The sequence below is a fragment of the Anabas testudineus genome, chromosome 13 (genome assembly GCF_900324465.2).
Source record: "Anabas testudineus chromosome 13, fAnaTes1.2, whole genome shotgun sequence".
In the NCBI taxonomy this organism is placed as follows: domain Eukaryota; kingdom Metazoa; phylum Chordata; class Actinopteri; order Anabantiformes; family Anabantidae; genus Anabas; species Anabas testudineus.
Window position 1 is genome coordinate 20,504,788 of NC_046622.1, and position 19,410 is coordinate 20,524,197.

At 39.3% G+C, this 19,410-nt stretch overlaps 2 protein-coding genes and 1 pseudogene across 2 annotated transcripts; all 3 read left to right on the plus strand.

Annotated features, from left to right (window-relative positions):
* Positions 1–3,844: 3,844 nt before the first annotated feature.
* LOC113174534 lies at positions 3,845–7,199 on the plus strand (annotated as a pseudogene).
* Positions 7,200–8,103: 904 nt separating this feature from the next.
* Positions 8,104–11,976, plus strand: LOC113165207 (extracellular calcium-sensing receptor-like). The gene is made up of 9 exons (XM_026364573.1): positions 8,104–8,228; positions 8,470–8,764; positions 8,923–9,009; positions 9,201–9,470; positions 9,637–9,840; positions 9,929–10,198; positions 10,539–10,766; positions 10,854–10,977; positions 11,066–11,976. Exons 1-9 carry the CDS (start codon positions 8,119–8,121, stop codon positions 11,974–11,976), a joined length of 2,499 nt encoding a protein of 832 aa, XP_026220358.1. The 5' UTR covers positions 8,104–8,118.
* Positions 11,977–12,332: 356 nt separating this feature from the next.
* LOC113165216 (extracellular calcium-sensing receptor-like) lies at positions 12,333–19,410 on the plus strand. Its single transcript, XM_026364584.1, has 11 exons — positions 12,333–12,508; positions 12,640–12,851; positions 14,364–14,529; positions 14,816–15,110; positions 15,260–15,346; positions 15,644–15,913; positions 16,448–16,648; positions 16,749–17,018; positions 17,252–17,479; positions 17,590–17,713; positions 18,497–19,410. Exons 1-11 carry the CDS (start codon positions 12,333–12,335, stop codon positions 19,408–19,410), a joined length of 2,943 nt encoding a protein of 980 aa, XP_026220369.1.

The window sequence follows — 19,410 nt, forward strand, 5'->3', positions numbered from 1 at the left end:
TCTGTTCACTCCCAAAATGAATAAACAGCTTTTTTATTATTTTCCCCCGAGGTGAAGTCAGTGATGTAGAATTTTCATGAGGCAGCTAAGAAGTATTATAGCATTGTTCTTAAAATTTGTCAGAGTGAGAGTTATGTATTTTAGTTGATTTTTGTTAAGATAATTGCTGCTGAGTGTGATTTATACCTTTGTGCCTTGGAAAGCATTTGTCTTTGTAAGTATTAACATGTTTATTGTCATTAGAAGTATGTTAGTTGTTACCTGTTACATGTGATAAATTACGTGTGCTTGTTAGTGTAATTAGCGTCATTCAAGTCAAGCTAGCGTGTGCGAGTGTAACGTACCAAATGTGTAACGATCCTTTCTGTTTCTTTTAGTTACATAAAGAAAAGATAGGATAAAATGTAGTTGAGAGCAATGTACTCCTCAGTCCACAGCTCCAGTAAAGACAAGAAACCGCACCATTGATTCGTTCATGTTAAATTCTCTCGCTGCTGGTCTGTTCCCGTGTTCTACTAAGTGACTGATCGCCTTGAGTTTAAACTCAAGCGTCATAAGCGTGTCTCTTATTAGGAGCCATTTTGGGGTCTTTGCACAAACACAAATGGAAATCAAACGGCACGCTTCGCGCAGTCATATATCCCAGCATGCACCGCGCGCTACTTCTTCTATGAGGGCAAATGGAGTCAGCGGCTGTTTACCTTAGTTGCGAGACCTGTTGCGGCTCAATATTGATCCATATATAAGGCGATCCGGATGATGTCAGCTTTTGAGAAAATTGAAGGCTCTTAGGTGCGCCTTATAGTGCGGAAAATACGGTAATCTTTCTCTCCTAACTTGCCATGATAGGCAGTGAGACAGAAAGCTTGCAAAGGGACAACATAGCATTGCATATAAATTCAAGAAACCTCGTTCAAAGGAGATATGAGAAGGAAGAAGGACAGCTATGGGTGCTTTCTTTGACACCAATGTGCTCTTCTTTGTCTACTTTATCTTCTTTTTTTGTACTTTCTCCTCTTTATGCTCAGTGCTGTCCTCTCTTCCCTCATCTTGTAAACTACGCAAAAAGTTTCTTAATGAAATCCATAAGCCTGGTGATGTGGTTCTGGGTGGCCTGTTCGCGGTCCACCCGACATCTGTCTTACTCTGTCTCTTTTGAGTTTTCATGATCATGGAAGAAGATACCAGTGAAAAAAAATGACATACTGTATGAGTGCTAACTGAAAATTAATGATATATTTTAAAAAGTCTAAGAATATATTATGTATTGTAGTGACCCAGAGGTGAACCACCTTATTATTTTGGTTTTTGATGCTGCTGTTCCAGTTGCTGCTGTTATGTGTTGCGTGGTTCTCTTGATTGGTTCTTTTATTTTGTAGTGTACATAGTTGAGTCACGTTAGCTTGTACTTCCCGGGGAGAGGGGATAGGGGACCCGGGAGAAACAGGCGGGAGATTCAGTGATTCCGGGGTGACTGTTTGACTGAAGCCCTACCTCGTTCAGGTCCAGCTCGCTGCGCTGCACAGTGGGTGGAGCGGCAAAGACACCACGACACAGCTGGCCCTGGCTCTGGAGGGTCGCGCTCTGCAGGTGCTAATTGATGTCGGATCGGAGCAATGACAGGAGCTACCGGCTACCCCTCATTTCCTGCCGCCGCCTGGGAGGAGCTGAGTTTACACGCCTTCCTGGGGGGGCTCACGTCGGAGCAGCTCCGCCAGCACGTCCGCCTCGCCATGCCTGGCTCTCTGGAGGAGGCGCTCCGTGAAGTGGGCCGAGGAGGTACTGAACCTGAGACTATCACAGCAGAGGCTCCTGGACCAGCTATTGTTGGCACGGGCAGCCGAGTGCAGCAGTGAGACGGAAACACCAGAGGAGAACGTCAGCCGAGCTCAACCAGCTGCCATTTCAGTGCACCAGCGTCACCGGCAAGACAGCGGCTGTTTCTGCTGTGGTGAACTGGGACATTTTTCCCGTGATTGCCCCGCCCCCGTGCCGGAAGCTAACGCTGGGTCACGGCCCGGAGTGAGGCGGTGAGGGGACACTTACTCCGACCATGCACACCCCTCCCCGGGAACTTTCATACAGTGGGTCGCTGTGGATTTATTAAAGGACTATATGTGGACTATGTTATAGAGAACCACCAATGTCAGGCCCTGGTGGATACAGGGTCTACCATCTGCTTGCTGCGACGGGGGTTTCTCCCGGGGACAAACGGTCCACTCCCAGAGGGGTGGACCCCCACTGCAACAGAATTAATGACTGTTACTGGGGAAAAGACAGGGAAACGGGTGCTGCATGTCGCTGTGGGGGAGCAAAAGGTGAGCCATGAGTTTTGGCTTGCTGACATCCACGACGAGTGCATCATTGGCCTGGACCTGCTCACCCGCTGGGGTGCGCGTGTTGACATGCTCCGATACACGCTCCGACAGCCCAAAGGCGACATAAGGATGATGGCTAAGGGCATGTCCTGTTTGCTACGTGGATAATTTAATTTTGATATATTTGAAAGAGACCTTGTTTTTTTTTTTTCTTTTTTCAATTTCATTTTTTCAAAATGTTCAAAATGTGTTTACTACATAAATGAAAATATTTTCTCTGTAGCACTAAAATAAATGTCATAAGAAACATACTAAAGTTGTTTATACAAAGCGTAAAGGCAAAAGAAAAACAAAAACAAAATTATCTTCATTTTAGATGTCAAAAAGTATTTGCGGCTCCCAGTGTTTTGTTTTCCGTGGAAACTGGGTCCAAATGGCTCTTTGGGTGTTAAAGGTTGCTGACCCCTGATCTAGGGGCTACACAGTGTTGAGTACTATGTACAAAATTAAATTCAAATAATAAAACATAGTAAAATCCTAACAGAATAATTTTAAAGCATGTCACATATTAAGGTCAAACCTTACAGATTATATATAGAGAGAAACCCCAAAAAATGTGTTGGAGACCAACATAGGAGGTTTTCAGATAATGTTTCTATTTTCTGTAATGAATATTTTGTGAAACGTCTGCAACAACACAACTTATATAAAAATAGATACTGCACAATACTGTTACAGTTCCTCCCTCTGGCCTGGTCTTTTGGTTTGGTTTTGTTTTGTTCAGTCTCACTCTCCTGCCACACCCCTGTATGGACTGCCTCCACTCTCCACTCCACACACCGGACTAATTACAGACTCAGTTCACCTGTGCATCCCTCTGTTTTAAAAGCACCCCTCAGTCCTCAGTTCGGTGCTGGTTTGTCACTTCTGCTTATTCATTCATGCTGCACACTACTCCTCCACATCTCTGGTCGGTCTGTTTGTTCGTTCGTTTGTCCGTAAGGCACCTGTCTGTTTTTGGTTTGTAGGTTTTGATTTGTTGGTTCTGCGTTTATGCAGCATTTTTAGTTGATACTTTGTCCTGTTAGTTTTTGTATGTTTGTTCCTGTTTGCCTGCCTTGCGCAGTGATTTTGGTTTGTCACTTTGTACATTTAGTTGGTTAGTTTCATGTCCGCATTAGTGCGTGGTTTTTTGTTGGCACTTTGTATGTTGTCGGTAGAGTTTTAGTTTGCGTTTCTGCCTGTGTTCCCACAGCGTTTTCTGTTGTCACTTTGTATGTTTGGCTAGGGTTTTGTTTGTACTTTGTAGCACCGTGTGTTCGGGTCTCTTTCTTTTGGTACTTTGTTAGTGTTTGTTAGTTCCCTGTGTCCCCTGCCCTTTTTGTTAATAAATATATATTTTTGTTCTTACCTGTATGGTCCCTGTCAGTTAGTACGATTGTAACACAATACAACAACAGATAACTGTGTATTTAATTAGTGTCGATTATTCCCTTTACATAAATTTATCCATACAGGTGCATGCTATGATTCAGATTCTAAAACACTTCGGCTGGACTTGGGTTGGACTGATTGTCACTAATGATGATTATGGACTCAATGTTGCCCGGTCCTTTCAATCTGCCTTGGATCAGTCTGGTGGGGGTTGTTTGGCTTACCTAGAGGTGTTACCCTGGGACAATGATTCAAGTGAACTCAGGAGAATTGTACATGTGATAAAAACATCAACAGCTCGTGTGGTCATGGTGTTTGTACAAAGGACCCAAATTACTGAATTAATGGAAGAGGTTGGAATTCAAGTACAGTGTGATTTAAAAGTCAATGATCCCAATAAATGTAACATTGTGAATTATATTGTACATTTGTCTAAACCAAAGTTCAGTGACAAAAGTCTTGTTAATTGTCCCCAGTTTAAAATGAAATCTTCTAAAATACCAAATGTCAGTCACAGTTAAATCAGACCATCAGACATTTAGACCAGTAAAATCTTCAGCTGAACAAAGCATAGTTTAAAATGGTTGGAAAGAACCCAGAATACAACAAGTAAAGAAATAATTAAATAATTGTAATACTTGGGTGAAACCTTTCATATTATAAAGGTGGGCATAGAACAAACCAGCTTTAGAAATTAACAGTAAAACAAATAAACAGCATTAGTTCAGGTCTCAGGGATTTTCTATTTCAAACGCATCCTGCACAAAATAACAAATATGAAAATAACATCGTAAGGATTAAATATTACACAGTAACTTACATAAATATTAAATCATAAGTAATCTGGGGTGGCCTTGTATTGCATTTTCTGTTAATGACAACATTTTAACATTTCAGGTGAAACTATTTTGTAAATACACATTTAAGTGTAGCTTTGATCCGGCAGTTGGAGTAGAAACTGGGAAAACATTGTGCACTGGGCAGGAAGATACTGAAAATGTGGAGACAGAGTTTTTGGATGTTTCTAACCTTAGATCTGAGTACAATGTTTACAAGGCTGTGTATTCTCTGGCGTATGCCCTTCATGACATGCTTCAGTGTGAGCCACGGAGGGGACCTTTCAGTGGGAACAGCTGTGCCACTTTGCAAAGCCTGGAGCCATGGCAGGTGTGATATCAATTTACATTCAACATGTTTGAAAAAAAAAAAATCTTGTTGTATTCTGTTTCATCACCATCGTAGAGTAAAATACACTTAATTTAAAAATGGCATTTGTATACTGGTTATTTGTTTTAATCTTTCCTTTGAAAAATAGGATAATTAATATATGTAGTAGCATAAAACACATGGATGGGGTCTTGTCACTCTCCTCTGTTTTTCATCTTTATCATGCATTTGTAGCTTGTACATTATTTGCAAAAGGTGAACTTCACCACATCGATTGGTGATCAAGTATCATTTGATGAGAATGGTGATGTCTAGGGCGATGTTAAAAGGTCGGCTTTCAAAGGTGAAGCACTCACAATTTATGAAGAAAAAATCTTCTGGAACTTTGAATCAAGAAAGGTAATTTCTAAGCTTATCACAGCTGTTGTTACATTTTTGTAAGTATAACTATAAAATAACATGGTTATCTCTCTCCCAAAAGCCCCCACGGTCAGTGTGCAGGGAGAGCTGTCCTCCAGGTACTCGTATGGCCAGAAAAAAGGGGCAGCCTGTCTGCTGTTTTGACTGCATCCCTTGTTCTGAGGGAAAGATCAGCAAAAAGACTGGTTGGTTTCCATGCATTCATATTTGCAGTTTCAATGAATTACATGTAATTAAACTAGTAGTTTAACTACATTTTGAAGTAACTTGTTTTATTATGTTACCAAACTTCTCTGAGATGTAAGTTGAAGACTGTCTGATTAGTTAACATTGTTAATGCTTTGTATGCCAGTGAGTCAAGACTGTTGAGCTTATGAAAAATCCTGACTATTTTGTTGAATCAAGGTTTTGGTCTCAGGGGTATTCTAAGAAGCTGGATTTCAGTTGACTTGTGAAAAATATTTGGTTATATTTCATGTTTTCAGTCTAAATTTCAATTTGTAAAACTAAACACTAATATATTATGTGTCAATTAGTATGGATTATTGCTATTTATTAGCAATACTTGGATAACTGAGCAATCTCGTGTGGTGTCTGGTGCAATATACCCACTTGGACTGATAAGCTAAATGGGCAGACCTTTCACTTCTATGCTGATGTGTGCATGATCTGTAAACCTGACCTCAATTTTACCTGGAAAGCGACATTGATATTGTATCAGACATACCTTATGAATTAGATTTTTTAATTTTTACAAAGTAGTCTGATTTAGGCAAAATACAGTTCTCCCTACGTTGGCTTTTCTACAATTCAAATCTGTTTAATGTGACGTCAATGGTAGGTGGCCAAGCTGTGCTTTGAAAGTAGCATCTGAATAGTGTCATTTTACTTTGATTATGTTACTATGGGTACTGTAAAATCCATAACTATCGTACCCTTTTGGCAGACTCCATGGAGTGCATCAGTTGTCCAGAGGATTTCTGGTCCAACCCTCAGCGTGATCTATGTATTCCTAAAGAAACAGAGTTTCTGTCCTACCATGAACCTCTGGGTATCTGCTTGACAACCACCTCACTGGTGGGCACATTTGTCTGTACTGTTGTCCTGGGGATCTTCATCTATCATCGCAGCACACCAATGGTACGTGCCAACAATTCAGAACTGAGTTTCCTGATCTTGGTGTCACTTAAACTGTGTTTCTTATGTTCTCTGCTCTTTATTGGTCGCCCTATGCTATGGATATGCCAGCTGAGACATGTAGCATTTGGGATCAGCTTTGTGCTCTGTGTCTCATGTATCCTGGTAAAAACCATGGTAGTTCTAGCTGTTTTCAAGGCCTCAAAGCCAGGAGGTGAGGCCACTCTCAAGTGGTTTGGTGCTGTGCAGCAGAGAGGCACAGTGCTGGTTCTTACTTCTGTTCAAGCTGCAGTATGCACATCTTGGCTTGTCTCTGCCTCACCAGCTCCTCATAAAAACACACAGTACCACAATAATAAAATAGTTTATGAATGTGTAGTTGGCTCCACAGTTGGTTTTGCAGTGTTATTGGGTTACATTGGCTTATTGGCCATTGTCAGTTTCATGTTAGCTTTTCTAGCAAGAAATCTTCCAGACAACTTCAATGAGGCCAAACTCATCACCTTCAGCATGTTGATCTTCTGTGCTGTGTGGGTGGCTTTTGTTCCTGCTTATGTCAACTCACCTGGTAAATATGCAGATGCTGTGGAGGTATTTGCAATCCTGGCCTCTAGTTTTGGTCTCTTGATTGCACTCTTTGGACCCAAATGTTACATAATCCTGCTGAGACAAGAGAGAAACACCAATAAAGCAGTCATGAACAGAGGCATCACTAAGACCTAAAAGCAGCAGTTACAGTAAAATGATTATTTTTTAGTGAAATAATCTGTATTATTTGTTATTTCAGTAGATATCTGACCTTGAAGTGACCTTTTTTTGTCTGGTTACATTTTACCCGATTTAAGAGATTCCGCCTGATGTGTGAAATATCCTAAATAAAACTTGAAAAAGCTAAAATATTAAACCACTTTTCTTGTAGTTTTTTAAACAAGGAGTTTTCAAACAATTTCTAAGTCAACCAAAACTATACAGGAAGAAGTGGGAATCATCACATTCCAAGTGAATATTTATTAACGCATTGTCTCTGAACATTTGAGTTTCATTATTTGCAACTTGTCAAATATGTTAATTGCCGCTTTATTATTAAATTAATAGATAATGTTATCAATTTACTATAATCCTTCCTTCATAATATATTTTCTGTTAAAGGATACCATAGAAAGACATATGTCATTTGATATTATATATCAACATTACATTAATAAATAAATATCACTAACAACAACTACAATAAAAATAATAATAATAATCAACTGTGACAGTAGTTCTTGGCTTTTATTTGCTGGAATGCTAGCATGGCATTACATTTAAATCATGCTTTATCCTGGGGAGTATAACAATATAATTAGGTTGATATGTTATGTCCTGCCTCACAGCTGATCCTCTGATAGGTGGTAAGAAAGATTAGACAGTGGTGGAAACCATGCAAAGGGCGTGACAGGGATGCATATAAAACCACAAGCCTTGTCTGAAGAGCACAAAGGTATGAAGGAAACAGGAAAGTATGGGGGATTTTTTAGACACGTATGTGATCTTCTTTGTCTGCCTTATCTTCCTCTTTTGCACTTCTCCACTGTTATGCTCAGTGCTTTCCTCTCTTTCCTCATTTTGTGAGTTACGGAAAAGGTTTAATCTTAACTCAATGCATAAGTCTGGTGATGTGGTTCTAGGTGGGCTGTTTGCTGTCCACCCTACATCTGTCTTCCCTGACTGGACGTATACATCAGAGCCACGACAGCCCAGCTGCAAAGGGTGGGTTGCTCACGTATCAATGGGACTGCAAGAAATTTGTTTTCATAGTTCACATAGAAAATGACACTGTGTTAAAATGTTATGGCAGTCATGTCAGTTTTAACATTTTTTTAAAATCTGCAATACAGAATTAAAATATATTATAATGTATGTTGCATTGTTATCATGGGTTTTGTATTTATCTACTGACTTTTTGATGACATAATTTTCTAATGGTTAAAAAAGATATTTTTTGTGTTAGCTTTGACATTCTAGGCTTTAAGGAAGCTATGACCATGGCCTTTGCCATTGATGAGATCAACAAGAATTCCACCCTGCTACCTAATGTGACTCTTGGATACAGTCTTTATGACACCTGTGGTGCACTTATTATTGGACTCAGTGCTGCATTGTCACTGGCCAGTGGTCAAGAAGAACAGTTGATGTTTCAGCAGAACTGTTTAGGGTCACCTCCACTCTTGGGAATAGTGGGTGACTCATACTCAAGTAATTCTATTGCCATCTCCCACGTACTAGGTCTATACAAAATGCCTATTGTGAGTTTTGGTTTTCTATATTGTGTATCGCTGTTATATAGGTTTATATATACACTTGAATTAATGTCATCTTAACATTGTTGACATATGGAAATATTTCGAGTGGGTCTGACTTGCATTAAATTAGTAGTTTGAGTTGATTTCGTGTTTCTTCATAGGTGAGTTACTTCGCAACTTGTTCCTGTCTCACTGATCGACGACGGTTTCCATCCTTCTTTAGAACGATCCCTAGTGATGCTTTCCAGGTGAGACACAATTACCAGATAGTAAAATAAAAAAAAAAAAGCATTTGTGTTGCAGATAGTATATGTGATTTTTATTTATGAGAAACATTGTTTGCATTGTATGAGGTTGAATATTTTGTGGGTTGTATATGAGCATGTATTAATTGTACGAGCGTATTCATTAATCCTTTCACACCAATTTATCCATACAGGTGCATGCTATGATTCAGATTCTAAAACACTTCGGCTGGACTTGGGTTGGACTGATTGTCACTAATGATGATTATGGACTCAATGTTGCCCGGTCCTTTCAATCTGCCTTGGATCAGTCTGGTGGGGGATGTTTAGCTTATCTAGAGGTGTTGCCCTGGAACAATGACCCAAGTGAACTGAAGAGGATTGTACATGTGATAAAGACTTCAACAGCCCGTGTGGTCATGGTGTTTGTACACAAGATCCACATTATTGAACTAATGGAAGAGGTTGGAATTAAAACAAACTATGATTTATAAATCTTAATGTAATGTGTTCAATTACAAATTATCTTCAGTTTCAATCAAATGAATTCAGTTTTACTTGTATTTCTAACAGACCAGAATGTCTGATGGTAAATAATTAAAAATATGTTTTATATGATGCAATGCACAGGTGGTGCGGCAGAATGTAACAGGTCGGCAGTGGATTGCAAGTGAAGCCTGGACATCAGCTGCTGTGGTCCAGACACCTCGCTTAATGCCGTACCTGGGCGGCACTCTGGGCATTGCCATCCGCCGAGGTGAAATACCAGGGCTCAGGAGTTTTATGTTACAAATACGTCCTGACCAAAATGACTACAAATATGAAAATAATATTGTAAGGATACAATATTGCAATAATCATAAGTACAGTATTGTGTTCATAATTACTATAATTATAATTACAACCCTCTAATACATTTCAGGTAAAACAATTTTGGGAATACTCATTTAAGTGTACATTTGATCCAGCAGTTTGGGTAAAAACTGGGGCAGCATTATGCACTGGGCAGGAGGATATTGAAACTCTAGACACTGGGTTGTTGGCTCTTTCTAACCTCAGGCCTGAGTACAATGTTTACAAAGCTGTATATTCTCTGGCGTATGCCCTTGATGACATGCTGCGGTGTGAGCCAGGGAAAGGACCTTTCAATGGGAACAGCTGTGCCAGTTCACAAAGCCTGGAGCCATGGCAGGTGTGATATCACTTCAACTGTTAATATTTTGAATACACATGCTGCACCATAAAAGACTCTATATTGTTTTATCAGTATAAAATGATAAAATAAACATATAGTGGCTGTTATTTTATTTCAGAAGTAAAGAATTTTACAGAAGTAGCAGTGGTAAAACTAATTTGTATTTTGTTTTTGACAACTGACAAAACAGCAAAAACAATAATCTACATTTCCGCTTCTCTCAGTACAGTGATAAAAATTTCACGACTTAGTTGCAAATAATGCCAAAATTTAGATACATTTCTGTTTGGATGGAGTCTTATTACATTTTCCATGTATTTTTATCATCCCTTTGTAGCTTGTACATTATTTGCAAAAGGTCAACTTCACCACATCATTTGGTGATCAAGTATCATTTGATGAGTACGGTGATGTCTTACCAATCTATGATATCATGAACTGGCTTTGGCTCCCTGATGGAAGAACTAAAGTTCAGAATGTGGGCGAAGTTAAAAGGTCGGCTTTCAAAGGTGAAGAACTCACAATTTATGAAGAAAAAATCTTCTGGAACTTCGAACAAAGAAAGGTATTTTCTGATTTATATAGAAACCTGTGATTCTGTGGAATGTAAGAAAAATAGCATGAAATTAAAAGTTTACTTTTCTCCCAACAGCCTCCACAGTCAGTGTGCAGTGAGAGCTGTCCTCCTGGAACCCGTATGGCCAGAAAAAAGGGGCAGCCTGTCTGCTGTTTTGACTGCATTCTTTGTTCTGAGGGAAAGATCAGCAATATGAGTGGTTGGGTTCAGTGTTTTGATATTTACATTTTTTTCTTTAAGGATATAACTCTAAACAGTGTAAATATTTATCTCAACATTTTTTTCAGACTCTATGGAGTGTGCCAGTTGTCCAGAGGATTTCTGGTCCAGCCCCCAGCGTGACCGGTGTATTCCTAAAAATACGGAGTTCCTCTCTTACCATGAGCTTCTGGGTATCTGCCTGACAACCACCTCATTGTTGGGCACATTTATCTGTGCTGTTGTTTTAGGGATCTTCATCTATCATCGCAGCACACCAATGGTACGTGCTAGCAATTCAGAACTAAGTTTCCTGATCTTAGTGTCACTTAAACTATGTTTCCTGTGTTCCCTGCTCTTTATTGGTCGCCCTATGCGATGGACGTGCCAGCTGAGACATGTAGCATTTGGGATCAGCTTTGTGCTCTGTGTCTCATGTATTTTGGTAAAAACCATGGTGGTTCTGGCTGTGTTCAAGGCCTCCAAGCCAGGAGGTGGAGCCACTCTCAAATGGTTTGGTGCTGTGCAGCAGAGAGGGACAGTGTTGGTTCTTACTTGCATTCAGGCAGCAATCTGCACTGCTTGGATTATCTCTGCCTCACCAGCACCACATAAAAATACACAGTACTACAATGACAAAATTATTTATGAGTGTGTAGTTGGATCTACAGTTGGTTTTGCAGTGTTACTGGGTTACATTGGCTTGTTGGCTATTCTTAGCTTTCTGTTAGCATTTCTAGCAAGAAATCTTCCAGACAACTTCAATGAGGCCAAACTCATCACTTTCAGCATGTTGATCTTCTGTGCTGTGTGGGTGGCATTTGTTCCTGCTTATGTCAACTCCCCAGGAAAATATGCAGATGCTGTGGAGGTATTTGCCATTCTAGCATCAAGCTTTGGCCTTTTGGTGGCATTGTTTGGACCCAAATGTTACATAATACTGCTGAGACCAGAGAGGAACACAAAAAGGGCAGTCATGGGTCGAGGAACCACCAATTAATAAAAGTAGCAATTGCAGTAAGGTGATAGTTTTGTCTGAAGCAAAGTGTATGTTGAACTCAGTAGTGATCTTTTGAATTGGCCAATTATAGGAGTTATAACTGACATTGTAACTTTAGAAATCGTGGTTAGTGTAAAATAAATGTATAAATAAATGGTGGATCAGATTCTTCATTATTTAGTTTTACCTGGTCACAGTTTTCAATATCTTTGAAAAGTGATCATATCGAGACTCTATCTCCACTCTGTTACATATTCCATATATATGTGGGAATCACCTCCTGAGGTCAGGTGTGTCGTTACTTTTTAAGACACGCAGATTTTTTTTTCTTATTCTTCGCTTTAATTTTAATTGCGATGTGCCGAGGCCATAGCCAGGACACCCACCGTAGGCTAGCCCCCTACAGAGATTCAAAGGTCAAGCGCTCAAGGGCCCCAAGCACCAAGTCCAAGTTCCACGGAGGCACAGGGCGCAGTGCTGAGCCTAGTGATGCGGCCAGTTGGTGTCCATCTCAAGGGAACAGGCTGATGCTGTGGGCTTCACCATGGCTAGGTTCTAGGTTGTGGCTGGTTTAGTCTGCCGCAGACTGACCATGATTCCTTCATCAGGTTGCCTGTGGATCCATCTGCCATGTTTGGTCTGGATATGTTATGACTCCTTTAGCAAGATCAGACAAACAGGCATTGTTCCCTGGAGGTCTAAGGCAGCTTTTATCATCATGCCAGACCTGCTGTCCCTGAGGCCTGTGACAGATTCTGGGGCCAGGTGGGCTTGGGAAACAGGTGGCCTCCTTTCAACAATGCCCATTACAGGCACCGGGATGGGAAGCAACAGTCGTCCCAGCTGGCAGGAACCCACCAATATCCAGAAGGGGGGTATGCTTCGTCCGGTGCAATACCACTAGCTAGTGTTAGATGTGTCCCTGACCAACTTGGGCAACAGTTGCAGCCTCCCCCCACTGGACCCACATTACGAAGTTCTCTGCGATACCGCACCTCCTGGCCAGCCCTCCATGCAAACTGTCCCAGGTGGGGGACACACTGTTCTATCTGTTCCCAGCGGGACTTTACCTGGTGACCTTGCCCCAGAGAGGGCAGGCCTTCTTGCTAGCTATGGCCTCGGCGCATCGCAGTTGAAATTAAAGTGAAGAATAAAAAGAAAAGAAATAAAGCAAGAAATCTTTTAAAATTGTGAGTAACAAAGCAAAAACAAAAAAAAAATACAAAAAAAAAATATTAGGATGACCAAATTAATAGTTCCTGGATTACATTTGCACGGGACATGACAGTACATTCTGTTTTAAATATTAACATAATCAAGTTAATATATTAATTTTTTTCTGCTTCCAAAACCCCAAGCCTGATGTTGAAATGTTTAGATAGAGTATAATGACAAAAAAATAAATTTTGCCAAAGAGATGATGTACTGTATAAAATCAAAAAACCTTTACTTAAAAAATGTCTTGGCCAGTTCTACCTTTTCTTTCTACTTCATTTTAGTTTTTTATTTTTCCATTACTTATGGAATAGCTACTAGATGTCCATTGTCATTCTGACATAATTTTTTTATTGATTTTAATACATAATATAATACCTCAAAAAATTCTTTAAAACTAACATGGTTTGATGAGGCTGATATAGGTAGGTATTTATACCAAGGTACATTTGGTTCATGATGACCTCATCTGGATATACTGAGAATTACAGGATTTACATATCACATTACAAGGCAAACCAAAGCACACCAATTTTAAATTCACTTTGTGAGGATGAGTTAGCTACATCTTTATTTCAAATGTTCTAAATTATCGTCAGCCATCTAGTGTGACTTTTGCTTTAGTTGGGAATGCTGTTATAGCTTCTGAACTTAACATTTACATGAATTACTACAGTGACAGAAGAACATAATTTAATTGAGTGCAGTATGATGCGTGCCTTCAAGCTTTTTTTAAAGGCCTTGTCCAGCTACCATGGAAACATGGTATTAAGGAAAGTTGAATGACACAACAATGGAAAAAATGTAAAAAAAAACAAAAGTTATAAAAGAGGTACTAGGCCAATAATGACTACGGGTATTTTTGTACCTTTTGAAAAAGTGTATTTATAGAAACATACATTTTCCAATCGAAAGACAGAAGATGAATACGTATGTCATAACATTTACCCCTTGCCTAGCAATCTTTCTCTCCTAACTTGCCCTGATAGGTGGTGAGACAGAAAGCTTGCAAGGGGATGACATAGCCTTGCATATAAATTCAAGAAACCTTGTTCAAAGGACAGAGATATGAGAAGGAAGAAGGACAGCTATGGGTGCTTTCTTTGACACCAATGTGCTCTTCTTTGTCTACTTTATCTTCTTTTTTTGTACTTTCCCCTCTTTATGCTCAGTGCTGTCCTCTCTTCCCTCATCTTGTAAACTACGCAAAAAGTTTCTTCTTAATGAAATCCATAAGCCTGGTGATGTGGTTCTGGGTGGCCTGTTCGCGGTCCACCCGACATCTGTCTTTCCTGACTGGACATTTACATCAGAGCCACAACAGCCCAGCTGCAAAGGGTGAGTTTCTCACACATGCAGCTGACTTCAAGAAACTGTTACTCTGTCTCTTTTGAGTTTTCATGATCATCAAAGAAGATACCAGTACAAAGAAATTACATACTGTATGAGTGCTAACTGAAAATGAATGACTGTTTTAGCAATATTAAGGCTAAGAATATGTTATGTATTATACTGTATAAGGTGTTATTGACATACATTGACATACAGTTTTTAACATATATCTAAGGATGTCTTAATGGAATATTCCTTTTTTTGTGGAAAAAAAATATATTTTGTGTGTTAGCTTTGACATTCTAGGCTTCAGGGATGCTATGACTATGGTCTTTACTATTGACGAGATCAACAAGAACTCCAACCTGCTACCTAATGTGACTCTTGGATACAGTCTTTATGACACCTGTGGTGCACTTATTATTGGACTCAGTGCTGCACTGTCACTGGCCAGTGGTCAAGAAGAACAGTTGATGTTTCAGCAGAACTGTTTAGGATCACCTCCAGTCCTGGGGATAGTGGGTGACTCATACTCAACTATTTCTATTGCCATTTCCCACATGTTAGGTTTATACAAAATGCCTATTGTGAGTATGCAGTATTCTATATTTTGATTTGCTGTCATACAGATGAATAATATCTTGAAAAGGGAACATTGTTGACATATGGAAATATTTTGAGTGGCTCTGACTTGCGTGAAATTAGTAATTTGACTACAAGTTGTGTTTCTTCATAGGTGAGTTATTTTGCAACATGTTCCTGTTTGACTAATCGACAACGGTTTCCATCCTTCTTTAGAACGATCCCAAGTGATGCTTTCCAGGTGAGACACAATTACCAGGTGGAAAAATACAATGTTGTGTACTATGAACAAAGTTAAAGTTATGTCACATATTAAGGTCAAACCTTACAGATTATATATAGAGAGAAACCCCAAAACAATGTGTTTGAGCCCATTATAGGAGGTTTTCAGAAAATGTTTCTATTGTCTGTAATGAATTTTGGGAAATGTCTGCAACAACACAACTTATATTAAAATTGATACTGCACAGTACAACAACAGATAACTGTGTATTCAATTTGTGTCGATTAATCCCTTTACATACATTTATCCATACAGGTGCATGCTATGATTCAGATTCTAAAACACTTCGGCTGGACTTGGGTTGGACTGATTGTCACTAATGATGATTATGGACTCAATGTTGCCCGGTCCTTTCAATCTGCCTTGGTTCAGTCTAATGAGGGTTGTTTGGCTTACCTAGAGGTGTTACCCCGGGACAATGATTCAAGTGAACTCAGGAGAATTGTACATGTGATAAAAACATCAACAGCTCGTGTGGTCATGGTGTTTGTACAAAGGACCCAAATTACTGAATTAATGGAAGAGGTTGGAATTCAAGTACAGTGTGATTTAAAAGTCAATGATCCCAATAAATGTAACATTGTGAATTATATTAAACATTTGTCTAAACCAAAGTTCAGTGACAAAAGTCTTGTTAATTGTCCCCAGTTTAAAATGAAATCTTCTAAAATACCAAATGTCAGTCACAGTTAAATCAGAGCATCAGACATTTAGACCAGTTAAATCTTCAGCTGAACAAAACATAGTTTAAAATAGTTGGAAAGAACCCAGAATACAACAAGTAAAGAAATAATTAAATAATTGTAATACTTTGGTGAAACCTTTCATATTATAAAAGGTGGGCATAGAACAAACCAGCTTTAGAAATTAGCAGTAAAACAAAAAACAGCATTAGTTAGATAAGTTTGGAATTTACAGAAAGTAGCTCATGTTAAAGTATATTTCACATTCTGATTTGTGTGTTTCTAATGTCATATGAGTTGTTGTAGACACATCAGTTTATCAATAAATATATAATGATATGCATAATACATATATTTCATATGGTGCAATGTACAGGTGGTGCGACAGGATGTTACAGGCCTGCAGTGGATTGCCAGTGAAGCTTGGACAGCAGCTGCTGTGCTTCAGACGCCCCGTCTCATGCCGTACCTGGGTGGCACACTGGGCATTGCCATCCGTCGAGGTGAAATATCAGGTCTCGGGGATTTTCTGTTGAAAACACATCCTGACCAAAATAACAAATATGAAAATAACATCGTAAGTATTAAATATTACACAGTACTTTACATAAATATTAAATCATAATAAGTAATAACACATTGTAATTTCTGTTCATGACAACCTTTTAACATTTCAGGTGAAACAATTTTGGGAATACACATTTAAGTGTAGCTTTGATCCAGCAGTTGGAGTAGAAACTGGGAAAACATTGTGCACTGGGCAGGAAGAGACTGAAAATGTGGAGACAGAGTTTTTGGATGTTTCTAACCTTAGATCTGAGTACAATGTTTACAAGGCTGTGTATTCTCTGGCGTATGCCCTTCATGACATGCTTCAGTGTGAGCCACGGAGGGGACCTTTCAGTGGGAACAGCTGTGCCACTTTGCAAAGCCTGGAGCCATGGCAGGTGTGATATCAATTTACATTCAACATGTTTGAAAAAAAAAAATCTTGTTGTATTCCGTTTCATCACCATAGTAGAGTAAAATACACTTAATTTAAAAATGGCATTTGTATACTGGTTATTTGTTTTAATCTTTCCTTTGAAAAATAGGATAATTAATATATGTAGCAGCATAAAACACGTGGATGGGGTCTTGTCACTCTCCTCTGTTTTTCATCTTTATCATGCATTTGTAGCTTGTACATTATTTGCAAAAGGTGAACTTCACCACATCGATTGGTGATCAAGTATCATTTGATGAGAATGGTGATGTCTTACCAATCTATGATATCATGAACTGGCTGTGGCTCCCTGATGGGAGTACTAAAGTTCAGAATGTGGGAGATGTTAAGAGGTCGGCTTTCAAAGGTGAAGAACTCACAATTTATGAAGAAAAAATCTTCTGGAACTTTGAATCAAGAAAGGTAATTTCTAAGTTTTCAGACTTTTTCATGTTTTATTACAGCTGTTTGTTCATACTTAATATTTTCAGAAGTATAACTATAAAATAACATGGTTATCTCTCTCCCAAAAGCCCCCACGGTCAGTGTGCAGTGAGAGCTGTCCTCCAGGGACCCGTATGGCCAGAAAAAAGGGGCAGCCTGTCTGCTGTTTTGACTGCATCCCTTGTTCTGAGGGAAAGATCAGCAATAAGACTGGTTGGTTTCCATGCTTTCATATTTGCAGTTTCAGTAAATAACATGTAATTAAACTAATTGTTTAATTACATTTTGAAGTAACTCTTTTTTTATGTTACCAAGCTTCTCTGAGATGTACGTTGAAGACTGTCTTATTACTTAACATTGTGAATGCTTTGTATGCCAGTGAGTCAAGACTGTTGTGGTTATGAAAAATCACGACAAGGTATAATAATAAATCAAGGTTTTGGTCTCAGGGGTATTCTAGGAAGCTGGATTTCAGTTGACTTGTGAAAAATATTTGGTTAAAATATTTCATGTTTTCAGTCTGAATTTGAATTTGAAATTGTAAACAAAAACACTAATATATTATGTGTCCATTAGTATGGATTATTGCTATTTATTAGCAATACTTGGATAACTAGCAATCTCGTCTGGTGCAATATACCCACTTGGACTGATAGGCAGTGCATACGAAGGCTAAATGGGCAGACCTTGCACTTCTATGCTGATGTGTGCATGATCTGTAAACCTGACCTCAACAATTTTACCTGGAAAGCGACATTGATATTGTATCAGACATACCTTATGAATTAGATTTTTTAATTTTTACAAAGAAGTCTGATTTAAGCAAAATAGAGTTCTCCCTACGTTGGCTTTTCTACAATTCAAATCTGTTTAGTGTGACATAAATAGTAGGTGGCCAAACTGTGCTTTCAAAGTAGCATCTGAATAGTTTCATTTTACTTTGATTATGTTACTATGGGTACTTTAAAATCCATAACTATCGTACCCTTTTGGCAGACTCCATGGAGTGCATCAGTTGTCCAGAGGATTTCTGGTCCAACCCTCAGCGTGATCTATGTATTCCTAAAGAAACAGAGTTTCTGTCCTACCATGAACCTCTGGGTATCTGCTTGACAACCACCTCACTGGTGGGCACATTTGTCTGTACTGTTGTCCTGGGGATCTTCATCTATCATCGCAGCACACCAATGGTACGTGCCAACAATTCAGAACTGAGTTTCCTGATCTTGGTGTCACTTAAACTGTGTTTCTTATGTTCTCTGCTCTTTATTGGTCGCCCTATGCTATGGATATGCCAGCTGAGACATGTAGCATTTGGGATCAGCTTTGTTCTTTGTGTCTCATGTATTCTGGTAAAAACCATGGTAGTTCTAGCTGTTTTCAAGGCCTCAAAGCCAGGAGGTGAGGCCACTCTCAAGTGGTTTGGTGCTGTGCAGCAGAGAGGCACAGTGCTGGTTCTTACTTCTGTTCAAGCTGCAGTATGCACATCTTGGCTTGTCTCTGCCTCACCAGCTCCTCATAAAAACACACAGTACCACAATAATAAAATTGTATATGAATGTGTAGTTGGCTCCACAGTTGGTTTTGCAGTGTTATTGGGTTACATTGGCTTATTGGCCATTGTCAGTTTCATGTTAGCTTTTCTAGCAAGAAATCTTCCAGACAACTTCAATGAGGCCAAACTCATCACCTTCAGCATGTTGATCTTCTGTGCTGTGTGGGTAGCATTTGTTCCTGCTTATGTCAACTCCCCAGGAAAATACGCAGATGCTGTGGAGGTATTTGCCATTCTAGCATCAAGCTTTGGCCTTTTGGTGGCATTGTTTGGACCCAAATGTTACATAATTCTGCTGAGACCAGAGAGGAACACAAAAAGGGCAATCATGGGTCGAGGACCCATCAATTCATAA

What these genes read in the sequence shown, in the direction of transcription:
- LOC113165207 (XM_026364573.1), top strand. Translation starts at nt 8,119, where the DNA reads ATGCATAAGTCTGGTGATGTGGTTCTAGGTGGGCTGTTTGCTGTCCAC. An exon ending in AAAGCCTGGAGCCATGGCAG is followed by an intron (nt 10,199 to 10,538) that starts GTGTGATATCAC and finishes ATCCCTTTGTAG; the next exon opens with CTTGTACATTATTTGCAAAA. An exon ending in GGAACTTCGAACAAAGAAAG is followed by an intron (nt 10,767 to 10,853) that starts GTATTTTCTGAT and finishes TTCTCCCAACAG; the next exon opens with CCTCCACAGTCAGTGTGCAG.
- LOC113165216 (XM_026364584.1), top strand. Translation starts at nt 12,333, where the DNA reads ATGTGCCGAGGCCATAGCCAGGACACCCACCGTAGGCTAGCCCCCTAC. An exon ending in TCCCAAGTGATGCTTTCCAG is followed by an intron (nt 15,347 to 15,643) that starts GTGAGACACAAT and finishes TTATCCATACAG; the next exon opens with GTGCATGCTATGATTCAGAT. An exon ending in ACAAATATGAAAATAACATC is followed by an intron (nt 16,649 to 16,748) that starts GTAAGTATTAAA and finishes TTAACATTTCAG; the next exon opens with GTGAAACAATTTTGGGAATA.